Source organism: Ceratotherium simum, chromosome 3 (genome assembly GCF_057802395.1).
Source record: "Ceratotherium simum simum isolate JZ-2026a chromosome 3, ASM5780239v1, whole genome shotgun sequence".
NCBI classification, from domain to species: Eukaryota; Metazoa; Chordata; class Mammalia; order Perissodactyla; family Rhinocerotidae; genus Ceratotherium; species Ceratotherium simum.
The window spans coordinates 24,603,284-24,616,151 of NC_141902.1; the positions used below are offsets into that span (position 1 = coordinate 24,603,284).

The window sequence follows — 12,868 nt, forward strand, 5'->3', positions numbered from 1 at the left end:
ACTGGGGGCCAGGGCAAAGGAACGGGAGATCAAAGGTTTTCAGTAACATATGTTAGGCTTAGGGGCTAATGGCAAGTGAAAAAGCTCACAAGTCACCTAGCTGTGTCTCATACAGGAGCTTTCCTCTCCCTTTCATGAGTTTGTGGGCCAGGATCCATCACTGCCTTGATGTGCCCTAATGTATCTGTGCCTTGGTTTCCCCTCTAAGATGGAGGTTGCCAGAAAGAATGGCTAAAGGCAAAGGGTCATTAAATTGGCAAGGAATGACATCAGCAAAAATGGTGGAGTAAGGACCTACAAAAATTCTCTCCATAAAAGGAATGAGAAAACTGCCAAAATTGTCAGAATCAACTTTTTCAGAACTCTGGAAATTAACAAAGAGCTTGCAGCAATCTGAGGAATGTCCAGAAAAATAGCTGAATGTGAGTAAGGACAGCAAGCTCTATGGCATTTTAACTTGCCCTATTCCCATTTCTCCTTCAGCTCCATGGTAGCCTTGAAAACCAAGGCTTTCAAAGCCTCATTCCCAAAGAATTGTCATCATAGACCTGTTGAGTGGTTCACTGGAGACTCCACTTGCAAGGCTGCATTTATTTGACCTGACTTGGAGCCCAAACTCACCAGGACTTGGAGCTTAGAGTTCACCAAGTGTGAAAAGCCTTTTCCCCAGGAGTGTTTGTGGCAAACAATTAGAGACACCTGTTTAGGCTGCCTGGGGAGGTGAATATCAATGGGGTAAACAATAGGCTAACCAAAAAGCATAAAAGGAAAAGCTGGGGAATGAGCTGTGCGTGAGGACTTTGGAAAGCAACAACAGATTTTGGGAAATCTAGCCACGTGCATGTGCAGAACTGTGTGCATGCTCAGGAAAGACCTGAAAAGGACTTAAGCTCTCATCTGGGGCTTACTTTGAGGTCATATAAGCAAGAAGTGAAGGCTAAGGCACAGTTATCAACTGCCTGGCTGAGTGTTGAAAGTGCACCCCAACACACACAGAGAGTCCCTCAGCAAAGATGGAGAGACTTACTGGCTCCAGGTGTTTAAGGAAATCTTTGTCCAATCATTAGCTGACCATGAAGCTAACCAAATAGAGACTTCAGCGGCCATACATGACAAAGAATATGGATTTTACAGAATTAGTTTTAAAAAGTCACTAAACAACAATGAACAGCAACAACAAACCCTGGGGAGGAGGAAGAATCTAATCCTAGAGTTGCCACATTATATTATTTTAAATGTCCAGTTTTCAACAAAAAATTATAAGGCATGCAAAGAAACAAGAAAGTATCACCCATAAAGGAAAAAAGCAATCAATAGAAACTGTCTTTGAGGACACCCAGACATTGGACTTTCTAGATAAACACTTTAAATCAGCTATTTTAAACATGTTCAAATAACTAAAGGAAACCATGTCTAAAGCACTAAAGGAAAGTATGAGAATGGTGTCTCAACAAATAGAGAATACTAATAAAGAAAAATTATATTAAAAAGAACCAAATAGAAATTCTGGAATTGAAAAGTACAATAACTAAAATGAAAACTTCACTAGAGGGGCTCATCAGCAGATATGAGCAGGCAGAAGAAAGAATCAGCAAATCTGAAGATACATCAATTGAGATTACCCATTGTGAGACGGAGAAAAAAAAAAGAATGAAGGAAAATGAATAGAGCCTCAGAGACCTTGGTGGAACACCATCAAGCATGCCAACATATACATGATGGGAGTTCCAAAAGGAGAAAAGAGAGGAACAGGGGCAGAAAGAATATTTGAAGAAATAATGGCTGACAACTTCCCAAATTAGATGAAAAACATTAATCTATGTATCCAAGAAGCTCAACAACCTCCAAACAGGATAAACTCAAAGAGATCCACACCTAGACGCATCATAAACTGTTGAAAGATGAAGACAAAAAAAAGAACCTTGAGGGCTGGCCCAGTGGCATAGCAGTTAGGTTTGCACACTCCGCTTTGGCAGTCCAGGGTTCACTGGTTCAGATCCTGGATGCGGACCTACTCACCCCTCATCAAGCCATGCTGAGGTGGCGTCCCACATAGAAGAACTAGAAGGATGTACAGCTAGGATATACTACTATGTACTGAGGCTTTGGGGAGGAAAAAAAAGAGGAAGATTGGCACAGATGTTAGCTCAGGGCCAATCTTCCTAAAAAAAAATTAAAAAATACAAAAAATGCCTAAAAAAAAGGAACCTTGAAAGCAGCAAGAGAGAGGCCACTCATCCATGCAAGGGAACCTCAATAAAATTAGCAGTGATTTCTCCTCAGAAACCACAGAAGCCACAACACAGGGGATAACATATTCAAAATGTTGAAAGCAAGATTGTCAACCAAAAATTTTAAATCCAGCAAAACTATCCTTCAAAAATACAGGGGAAATTAAGACATTCCCAGACAAACAAAAATTGAGAGAATTCATCACTATCAAACCTGCCTTATAAGAAAAACCAAAGGGAGTCTTTCAGGCTTAAATGAAAGGACACTGGACAGTAACTCAAATCTACATTAAGAAATACTAAAGTATTTCTTTATGTAAAAGTAATTACATAGGTAAATATAAAAATATAGGTGTATTTTTGTTTGTAACTTTTTTCTCCTATCTGATTTTAAAGAAAACTGCATAAAACAATAATTATAAATTTGTGTTGATGAGTACACAATTTATAAAGATGTAATTTATATGATAACAGTACAATGGAGTGGGGATAGAATGGAAGCAAACTATATAGGAGCAAAGGTTTTGTATACTGTTCAAATTGTTTGGTATTAATCTGAACTAAATTGTCATAAATTATGATGTTAATTATAATCCCTGAGAAAATCACTCAAAAATATAGTAAAGAAAACCAACAAGGGAACTAAAATGGTACACTAGAAAACATCTACTTAATATAAAAGAAGGCAGTAATGGAGGAAGTAAGGAACAAAACAGACACAAGACATAGAAAACAAATAGCAAAATAGCAGAAGTCTTTTTCCGTATCAGTAATTATATTAAATGTAAATGGATTAAACTCTCCAATTAAAAGGGAGAAACTGGCAGGATGGAGAACAAAAAGATCCAACTATACACTATCTACAAAAGACTCACTTTAAATTCAAAGACAGGGCCGGCCCCGTGGCTTAGTGGTTAAGTGCGTGCGCTCTGCTGCTGGTGGCCCGGGTTCGGATCCCGGGCGCGCACCGACGCACCACTTCTCCGGCCATGCTGAGGCCGCATCCCACATACAGCAACTAGAAGGATGTGCAGCTATGACGTACAACTATCTACTGGGGCTTTGGGGGAAAACATAAATAAATAAAATTATTAAAAAAATAAAATAAATAAATTCAAAGACACATATAAGTTGAAAGTAAAAGGATGGAAAAAGATATTCCATGCAAACAGTAAACAAAAGAGAGCTGGAGTGGCTAATATCAGACAAAAGCACTTGAAGACAAAATTGTTACTAGAGTCAAAGGTCAAAATAATAACAGGGTCAACCCATCAGGAATATCTAATACTTATAAATACATATGTACCTAATAACAGAGTCCTACAATACATGAAGCAAAAACTGACAGAATTGAAGAGAAAAATAGATAATTCAACAATAATAGTTGGAGACATCAATACCCCCCTTTCAATAATGAATAGAACAACTAGACAGAAGATCAGCAAGGAAACAGAAGATTTGAACAACACTACACACCAACCAAATCTAACAGACATCTATAGGAACTTCACCCAACAACAGCAGAATACACATTCTTCTCAAGTGTACATGGAACATTCCCCAGGACAGACCATCTGTTAGGTCATTAATTTAAAAGGATCTAAATCATACAAAGTATTTTTTCCAACCACAAGGAAGTGAAATTAAAAATCAGAACAGGAGGAAGTTTGGGAAATTCACATATATGCAGATATTAAACAACAAACTGCTAAATAATCAATGGGTCAAAGAAAAAAAAATCACAAGAGAAGTTATAAAATACTTTGAGATGAATGAAAACAAAAATACAACATACTAAACCTTATAGGACGCAGTGAAAGCAGTGCTTAGAGCAAAATTTATAACTGTAAATATCTATATTAAAAAAGCAGATCTTAAGTCAAGCAGAAGGAAAGAAATAAAGATTAGAGGAGAAATAAATAAAATGGAGAATAGAAAAACAATAGAGAAAATCAACAAAACCAAAACCTGGTTCTGTGAAATGATCGACAAGATTGACTAGTCTTTAGCCAGACTGTCCAAGCAAAAAAGAAGGAAGCCTCAAATAGCTAAAATCAAGAATGAAAGAGGGAATATTACTACTAACCTGACAGAAATAAACTGGCTAGAACATCTACATTTTTCAAAGGTGTGGATATGAAAGAATTGGAGGGAGACTATTTGGTGAATTTCAAAAATGGTTATCTAGAAAGAGATTTGCAAACTTCAAAACTGACTCTTGTGGGAAAAATAAACAAATGGGACTACATCAAACTAAAAAGCTTCTGCACAGCAAAGGAAACCATCAACAAAATGAAAAGACAACCTAACAATTGGGAGAAGATACTTGCAAATCATATATCCGATAAGGGGTTAATATCCAAAATATATAAAGAACTCATACAACTCAACTACAAACAAACAAACAACCTGATTAAAAAATGGGCAGAGGAGGGGCCAGCCCCGTGGCATAGTGGGTAAGTTCGGCGTGCTCCTCTTCAGCGGCCCAGGTTCGCAGGTTCAGATCCCAGGCGCAGACCTACACCATTCGTCAGCTATGCTGTGCTGGCGACCCACAAATAAAGTAGGGGAAGACTGGCATAGATGTTAGTTCAGGGCTAATCTTCCTCAAGCAAAAAAAAAAAGAAGAGGAGGATTGGCAACAGATGTTAGCTCAGGGTGAATCTTTATCAGGGGGAAAAAAAAAATGGGCAGAGGATCTGAACAGACGTTTTTTCCAAAGAAGATATACAGATGGCCAATAGGCATATGAAAAGATGTCGGGGCCAGCCCCATCGTGTAGTGGTTAAGTGCACGTGCTCCGCTGCTGGCGGCCCAGGTTCGGATCCTGGGCTTGCACCGATGCACCGCTTGTCAGGCCATGCTGTGGCAGCGTCCCATATAAAGTAGAGGAAGATGGGCACAGATGTTAGCCTAGGGCCAGTCTTCCTCAGCAACAAAAAAAAAAAAAAGAGGAGGATTGGCATGGATGTTAGCTCAGAGCTGATCTTCCTCACAAAAAAAAAAAAGAAAGAAAAGATGTCAAGATCACTAATTATTAGGGAAACACAAATCAAAACCCCAATGAGATATCTCCTCACACCCGTAAGAATGGCTATTATTAAAAAGACAAGAAATAACAAATGTTGGAGAGGATGTGGAGAAAACAGAGCCCTCATACACTGCTGGTGGGAATGTAAATTGGTGCAGCCATGGAAAACAGTCTGGAGATTCCTCAAAAAATTAAAAATAGAAATACCAGATGATCCAGCTATTCTACTTCTGGGTATTTATCCAAAGAACACAAAAACCCTAATTCGAAAAGATACATGCACCCCTATGTTCATCACAGCAATATTCACAATAGCCAAGATATGGAGACAACCTAAGTGCCCATCAATGGATGAATGAGTAAAGATGTGGTATACATATGCCATGGAATACTACTCAGCCATAAAAAAGATGAAATCTTGCCATTTGTGACAACATGGATGCATCTTGAGGGTATTATGCTAAGGAAATAAGTCAGACAGAGAAAGACAAATACCATATGATTTCACTCATGTGGCAGATAAACAAGCAACAAACAAACAAATATATAAGCTGAATAGATTGGTGGTTACCAGAGGGGACGGGGGTGGAGGGAGGGCAAAAGGCGTAAAGGGGCACATATGTACGGTGATGGATGGCAACTAGACTTTGGGTGGTGAACATGATGTAGTCTATACAGAAGTCGAAATATAATGATGCACACCTGAAATTTATGTAATGTTATAAACCAATGTCACCTCGATAAAAAAAGAAAAACAAATTGAGGGATCTGCCATTAAGTGGCAGAGCCAGGACTCAAACCCGGGCCTTCTGGCTGCTCTTTCCCCTCCACCACAGTTCCTTCACAGTTATACACTGCAGCACAGAGGAAAGGGAAGTCCTCTCTGATAAGTATTCGCTACAGAATGGCTAATGCTCTTGAAAACAGTAATAACAGTAACAGTTCTAAGAAGAAAGAAACAAGAGTGCCTTCTTAGCACAGTAGGCAGCGCATCAGTCTCATAAGAAGAAAGAAGAAATTAAGTGAGTGGAACCAAAATATTTCTTTTCTGGAATATTTTTATATTTAATACACAGTGAAGAAGCCAGATAGCCTTCAGGCTAACAGAATCAGCATCTAATTTTCCTTTTAAGCCTAACTTCTACTGCCATCTTGTGGCAATTTTAAAAATCCAAGTCAATTATTTTACTCAAAAATTTTATCCTCCATTTGCTGACCATAGGTTTTCAATGACTTTCTATCGCTCAAATTTTTATTTTCCCTTTATCAGTTTGAGAACATAAATATCATTATTTGAAAAGTAGTAATATATGTCTGGATACCTGGAATCACTGTCTGGAAAAAAATTAAGTAAAATGGCATTACAGTCATGCATCATGTAATGACGTTTTGGTCAACAAGGGACTGCATATCCTACGGTGGTCCCACAAGATTAGTACCATATGGCCTAGGTGTGGAGTAGGCTATACCATCTAGGTTTGTGTAAGTGCACTCCAGGATGTTCGCACAACGACAAAATTGCCTAGAGACGCTTCTCACAACATATCCCTGTTGTTAAGTGACATGTGACTCTATATTATAGAAAACCAGAAATTCTGCTGCTATCTGCACAGAATATGTTGGTTTCTGACATCTTTTTTTCCCCCCCTCTCACCGGTATAATAGTCTCTGGGAGTGCTTCTTCCCTGCAAGCCTCTGGCTCCCTGAGGGACAAATAATAAACATCAATTAATAAATATATCCCAATTTCCTGGCTTCCATATTCCTTGCTCTTTTTCTACATCTACACATTGAAGCACATTTAGTTCTCCAGAGTGGGTATGCTAATCCAAGAAGGATCCACACTTTACCACTTCCAAAAGAAACATGATGGACACTGTTAACTTAGTCCTTGAACACTTCCACCATTTTACCCCTATTCATTCTCTGTGTCAGCCTCTAACATCAGGTCTGCATTGCCAAAAGAAAAGAGAGTCCAAGCACAGCATCAGATAACTTATGCCAAAATCAATATAAGTTTAATATTCTTGCCTTAAATCTTTGCTTTCATTCAGCATTAGAAATCTCAATCTGGAAAGAGAAGGTAAATATGACTTACTTGTCCCAAGCTACTAAAGCCAGGCACTCTGTAAGGGATAGACTCCACTGAGGAGGACCGACTGTATAAGGTGAGACAAAAAGGAAACAAACAAACAAACCTGGTGTTATACTTTTACCTAGACCTAAAGTCTCCTCAGTCCCTATCTCAGCCACATCTAGGTATTTCTTTCATCTTCTAACTATTACCAACAGTTTTAATGTTGCTGTGTAGGCTCTCAACTCACCTGACCACTTGGCTGCTATGCTGAGAACTGGGTCGTGGAGTAACTGAAAAAGAATCAAGTGCAGAAGGGAAAGTTGCCATCAATGGTGTGCTCCGCCTTGCCAAGCCAATCGGTTGCAAGTGGGTATCTGGTTGTATGATCTTTTTATATCATACATAAGATTACGAAAATCACATTACAGTCTCCAAGGAAACCATCTTCCATATGAGAAACGGATATTTATTCATCTCACACAGATATTTGGGCAAAAAATGTTCTGTACCTGACTGTGATGGGGAAGTAATGCCCACTGGTCGAGGTGTGGTTGACCTGCAAGGAAAAAAAAAAAAAGAAAGAGGCAGCTCTAAAATCTATAAGTAGAAGTTAAGTGCTACCTTAGAGGATAAATCAGATCATTGTTCTTAGAAATAACAGCTTCCTCTCTGAGCACAAATTGCCTACTATCATACAGTATAGGTGTCACCCCAAAATATGGAGGGAAAGATTCCATGAGACTCCTTGGCTCTCCAACTCCCTAAGTGAAACCTTCTCCACTTCTCTATTGCCTGTAACAGGAGAAGTTTCTAAGTCCTCCTTTCTTCCTTCCCTCAGTGCCTCACCAAGTTGTCTCAACTTTACATATATCTATCCATCTGTCCATCCATTCTCACATCCACCATTCCCTCACTTCCTCCATCCCTCATCTATCTATCCAACAAGCATTTATTTAGTGCTCATACATCCTAGATCCTGCGATTACAAAGATAACTGGAAAATGGTTCCTATCTCTGAGAGCCTCACAGGCTAGTGGGAGAGACAAAAATATAAATAAATAAAGCAATGCTTAAGTGTTATAATGAGTACATATCAGAAGTACAGAAGTATGAAAGAACACTAGACTATAACTTCTGTGAGTGCAGGGGCCATGTCTTTTTTAATCCACCAATACAGGGCTGATACTAAAAACATTTAACAACTGATAGAGAACAGACATTACCAATTAGAATAACTGGTGATGTACACCCAGCACCTAACACAGTACCTGATAAACAGTAGGCACTTAATGAATATTTACTGAATAAATGAATAATAGAACATCTAACTCTGTCTAATGGAGTCTTGACAGAGGAAATGACATATGAGTTGAATTTTGAAGGAGGAGTAGGATTTTATAAGGTGACAGTCAAGGGTAAGCTTACATTCAAGATTTTACTTCAGCACTTTTAAGCGAGTAACTCTTTCTTGGAGAAGTGAAAGATAAATTCATTAACCATTTCCTCCACCTCAGAGCCCACTCCGGAGTTACAGCCAAGAGTCAAGAAAGAACGGAAATTTTCAAAGAGGGCCAGTACAGGGCCTGATAAAACTGACCTGCTTCCTTGGTACCAACTTGGAGATTCCTGTAGGTGAAAAAAACAGGAGTGAAGGAAGCTGCAGCTCAAGGGTCCTAATCAATGGATCTTCCTTGTGAGATAACTAAGCTGCAATGTCCTCTAGCTGTGGTTGCTAAGATTCCTAGTAAGAGGAAAAATAGCAGCAGTGTCTCCTTAGGAAATTATTAGCTTTGGGGGATTAAAATTTTAGTTCCTCTTCATAAAAACACATTGGGAATCCTGTAGACTGATATATGTGGGGAAATATCGAGAGCCTATGGGAGAGAAAGGAAAATGACAGGATTACAATGTGCTAGAATAGATACAGGAGTAGGATCAATAGTAACATTACATACACAAAGAACATTCTTAGGAAGAGAGAAATGTCTAGGAAATAGAGTTTGAGGAGAGGAAGGGTCCTGAGGTGTCTCGGGATTCTTGAAGAGAAATTTTAAGTTACAACAGATGTCTCTTCCATAAGAGAGCTTCCCAAATGGTAGGTTGTGACTCACTGAGGTTCGAGAATGGGTTACCACTGTGCTCAATATTGATCTTTTGAGCCCTCCAAGGTTTTCTGTGGCCTCGTCCATTTACTGTGGTGTGCTTGTTGTACAAATATTATCAGTTATATGTGCCATGATGTGAAAAAGCTTAGGAAACACTATTCTGTAGTCAGCTAGATAGATGGGAAAAGTAGGGGAGAAAATAATAGTAAGGAAAATCTACTTTGTTCACCTTTAAGATGGCTAGATATTTCTTCAGTTCTCCATTCTCCTTCCTTAAGACTGATAGCTCTCTAGGCAAAAGATGGAAACAATCAGCTCCAGCATGTTAGGGGGATCAAAAAACCTGATTTTTATTATTATCGACACCCAGTTAATGCTTACGGAGAGATGCTTGCCACTATAGATGGTATTTCTGTCAGAGCTAGTGATTCACTAGAGACCACAGCAGGATTTACACAGTGAGAAGAATCAGGTGGAAAAAATAAGGATCCACGTGGCATGATTTCAGAGGACTTTACACAGAATTCCATTTCCTCTCCACACACACCCTTGGCCTGCTGATGTCTGAAAATTTCCATCAAGAATCTCATCTTTTAGTTTAAGATTTCCAAAACACACCCTCCTTGAGGTAACATTTTATTTTGTTTTTTTATTTATTTATTTTTTTGTGAGGAAGATCAGCCCTGAGCTAACATCCATGCCAATCCTCCTCTTTTTGCTGAGGAAGACTGGCCCTGAGCTAACATCTATTGCCAATCCTCCTCCTTTTTTTTTTCCCTTTTTTTTCCCAAGGCCCCAGTAGATGGTTGTATGTCATAGTTGCACTCCTTCTAGTTGCTGGATGTGGGATGCCACCTCAGCATGGCCTGACAAGCGGTGTGTCAGTGCATGCCTGGGATCCGAACCTGGGCCGCCAGTAGCAGAGCGTGTGCACTCAACCGCTAAACCACGGGGCCGGCCCTGAGGTAACATTTTAAATGCTCTTTCCCGTCTCGGGCTGGCTGCGTGGCATAGCGGTTAAGTGCGCACGCTCTGCTGCTGGCAGCTGGGGTTCGGATCCAGGGCGTGCACCGACCCACAGCTTGTCAGGCCATGCTGTGGCAGCGTCCCATATAAAGTGGAGGAAGATGGGCACAGATGTTAGCCCAGGGCTGGTCTTCCTCAGCAAAAAAAGAGGAGGATTGGCATGGATGTTAGCTCAGGGCTGATCTTCCTCACAAAAAAATAAATAAATGAAAAATAAATAAATGCTCTCTTTCGTCTTTATCACTGTGAAAAGGCCATGTCTGATTTCTCTGATGAAGCAGTTTTTTATGGGGGAAGTCAAAGAGGAAAGCTATAAAGTGAGGAGGGCCCCTTTGAGGAAAGAAAGAGAAAAATAAAATGGAGATTGAGGGGACCAAAAACTCTGTACCTGACTTGCCCAAAAAACCATAAACACACGGAGCAATTTTCAGGCTTTGCACCATAAGGAAATAAGGGCTACAGCTTCTCTGAAAGGAAAAAAGCTCTCTAGTGATTTGATTTGTCACTTACTTGTCTTGGCTAGTCACTGTTTGTTGCGCCTCCTGCACGGCTGCTTCTAACTTTGTAATTCTATGCTTATAAAAGGCGATGAGGAGATCTGTTTGTTTCTTCTGGAAACTCCACACCTACTAGGGAAAAACAGGCCTTTGACATACACCCCCATAACTCCTTTCCCTTTACTTCTGGCAACAAAGGGAAATCCCAAGTCATATTTTATTACTGATCATTTTCTTCTGGAGCATCTGGCCCAGTTCATGACTCCTCAGAACTAGAGGAGTCAGCACTGGGGAAAGCCAAAACTTCATTTCCAGGACAATGGCTTCCTAACATCTTAATGAGAATGCTCTGACATCGTAGAACAGGCCTTTAAAAATATAATCTTTCACCTTGAGCAAAAAGAGTAACACCCAAAACACTTTTCAAGCTTAGAATTGGTTCTGATCTAACTTGTCTACCATTAGTTTGGACTCAGCTTCCACACTCCTAGCTAATACAGAGCCCTGTAACCTATTTACTTTTCCTAAGAAATGCACACAGAGACACTTGCAGGCTGTTTACGCTGCTACAATAATGGGCAAAGAGGCACAGAAGGAGATTACCTGTTCCTGAATTTTATTTCTGGGCACAGACAAATAATTTTATCTTTTGCTTTACTTTATCATTTGATAGACAGATGCGCCTACCATGGGATTACTGAATCAGATCGAAAGTTAATATTTAGAAAGTGTTTTGGCTTTGTCAGGCTCTATTTTTGAATAGACAGCAGTATTTATGTCTCATCTGCTTCCTTCCTACTCAGACTATAAACCTTTTGTCTAAGGTCCTTTCCTAGATGTTGGTACTTTTGTCATAAACTTTTCACTCTCACCTAATTTGCAAGTTGCTTTTTCCACCTTACTACGGAATTGTATTTAACAGTTTATACAGTTAAATATATATAGTCTCTAGCCTCTTTCCTTTCTACTCAAAAGCAAACTAAACGAGTTCTAGATAAGTAAGAATTCATTGTAGTCAACTTTATTTTTTTAAAAAGTTGTTGTTTTCAATAAAAATAAAACATGTTCATTTTAGGAAATTTGAACAGTGCAGAAGCAAAAAAAAAAAAAAGTCACTCAGAATCACAAGAGTTACCTAAAATGGTGGGGGTGTTGGGGAGCAATAGATATTACAGATAGATGTAATATACAGCCAAGAGACAGTATCCCAAACATCCTCACCTACTCTTGGGATCAGTCTGTGGTGAAATTAAGTTAGTATCAGGCTGGGCCAAGAAAACCCAAATCCTGCCCGAGACCAGTTCTCCCTTTGAGGGAGAGGTTCTCCCACCAAGGGTCATACGTGCACAGGAACAGACCCCACTGTAGAACTCCAGGAAGCCAGACTGGAGTCCTGGAGGGCCTTTTGCCTAAGCCTAAGCAGGCCTACTTTGCCTACTGACCCAAAAGAACTCAAACCCAAATCTCAGACCTGACCATTCCATGAAGAAGAAAGACCAATCCAAGAAACAATCACCAGCAACAAATGTTAGAGGAGAGAAACAAGTGGTTTTGTCCAATGCTAGGGTATCAATGTTTAGCCTCTTTCAAATATATCCACCAAAGAAGATTCTAAAACCTAACTTAGTAATGAATCTCAGTATTTAAAAAATCTCATTGTTTGTAAACTCATTATTTTGTCTCACTCAAATCCTTCATTCTCATAAAAACATTGGCTTCTTTCTTTTTCCTAAAGAAGGACAAATTTTGCTCACTTTTTTTTTAAAGTTGGGATTATTTTGTTAATATAATCACACAGAGCAGATAATAATAAAAGTAGTCCTACTGATAACACTAAACACTGTCTGGATAACGCAAAGTGTTATTTATTTTATTGGAACAATGTAAGAAACTACCTGTTT

The 12,868-nt window shown here is 39.3% G+C and overlaps 1 protein-coding gene across 4 annotated transcripts in view; it reads right to left on the reverse strand.

Annotated features, from left to right (window-relative positions):
• RNF212B (ring finger protein 212B) overlaps positions 1 to 12,868 on the reverse strand; it is a 47,844-nt gene that overhangs the window by 3,185 nt on the left and 31,791 nt on the right. For 3 of the 4 annotated variants that reach the window (XM_087423590.1, XM_087423587.1, XM_087423589.1), the window contains 7 exons: positions 10,981 to 11,096; positions 9,674 to 9,734; positions 8,937 to 8,965; positions 7,849 to 7,895; positions 7,587 to 7,629; positions 7,361 to 7,421; positions 6,917 to 6,965 (listed from right to left, as the gene is read on the reverse strand). In XM_087423590.1, coding sequence (XP_087279716.1) covers positions 6,917 to 6,965; positions 7,361 to 7,421; positions 7,587 to 7,629; positions 7,849 to 7,895; positions 8,937 to 8,965; positions 9,674 to 9,734; positions 10,981 to 11,096 — 406 coding nt within the window. The remainder of the gene's footprint in view (positions 1 to 6,916; positions 6,966 to 7,360; positions 7,422 to 7,586; positions 7,630 to 7,848; positions 7,896 to 8,936; positions 8,966 to 9,673; positions 9,735 to 10,980; positions 11,097 to 12,868) is intronic. The other variant, XM_087423593.1, reaches the window with a different exon arrangement.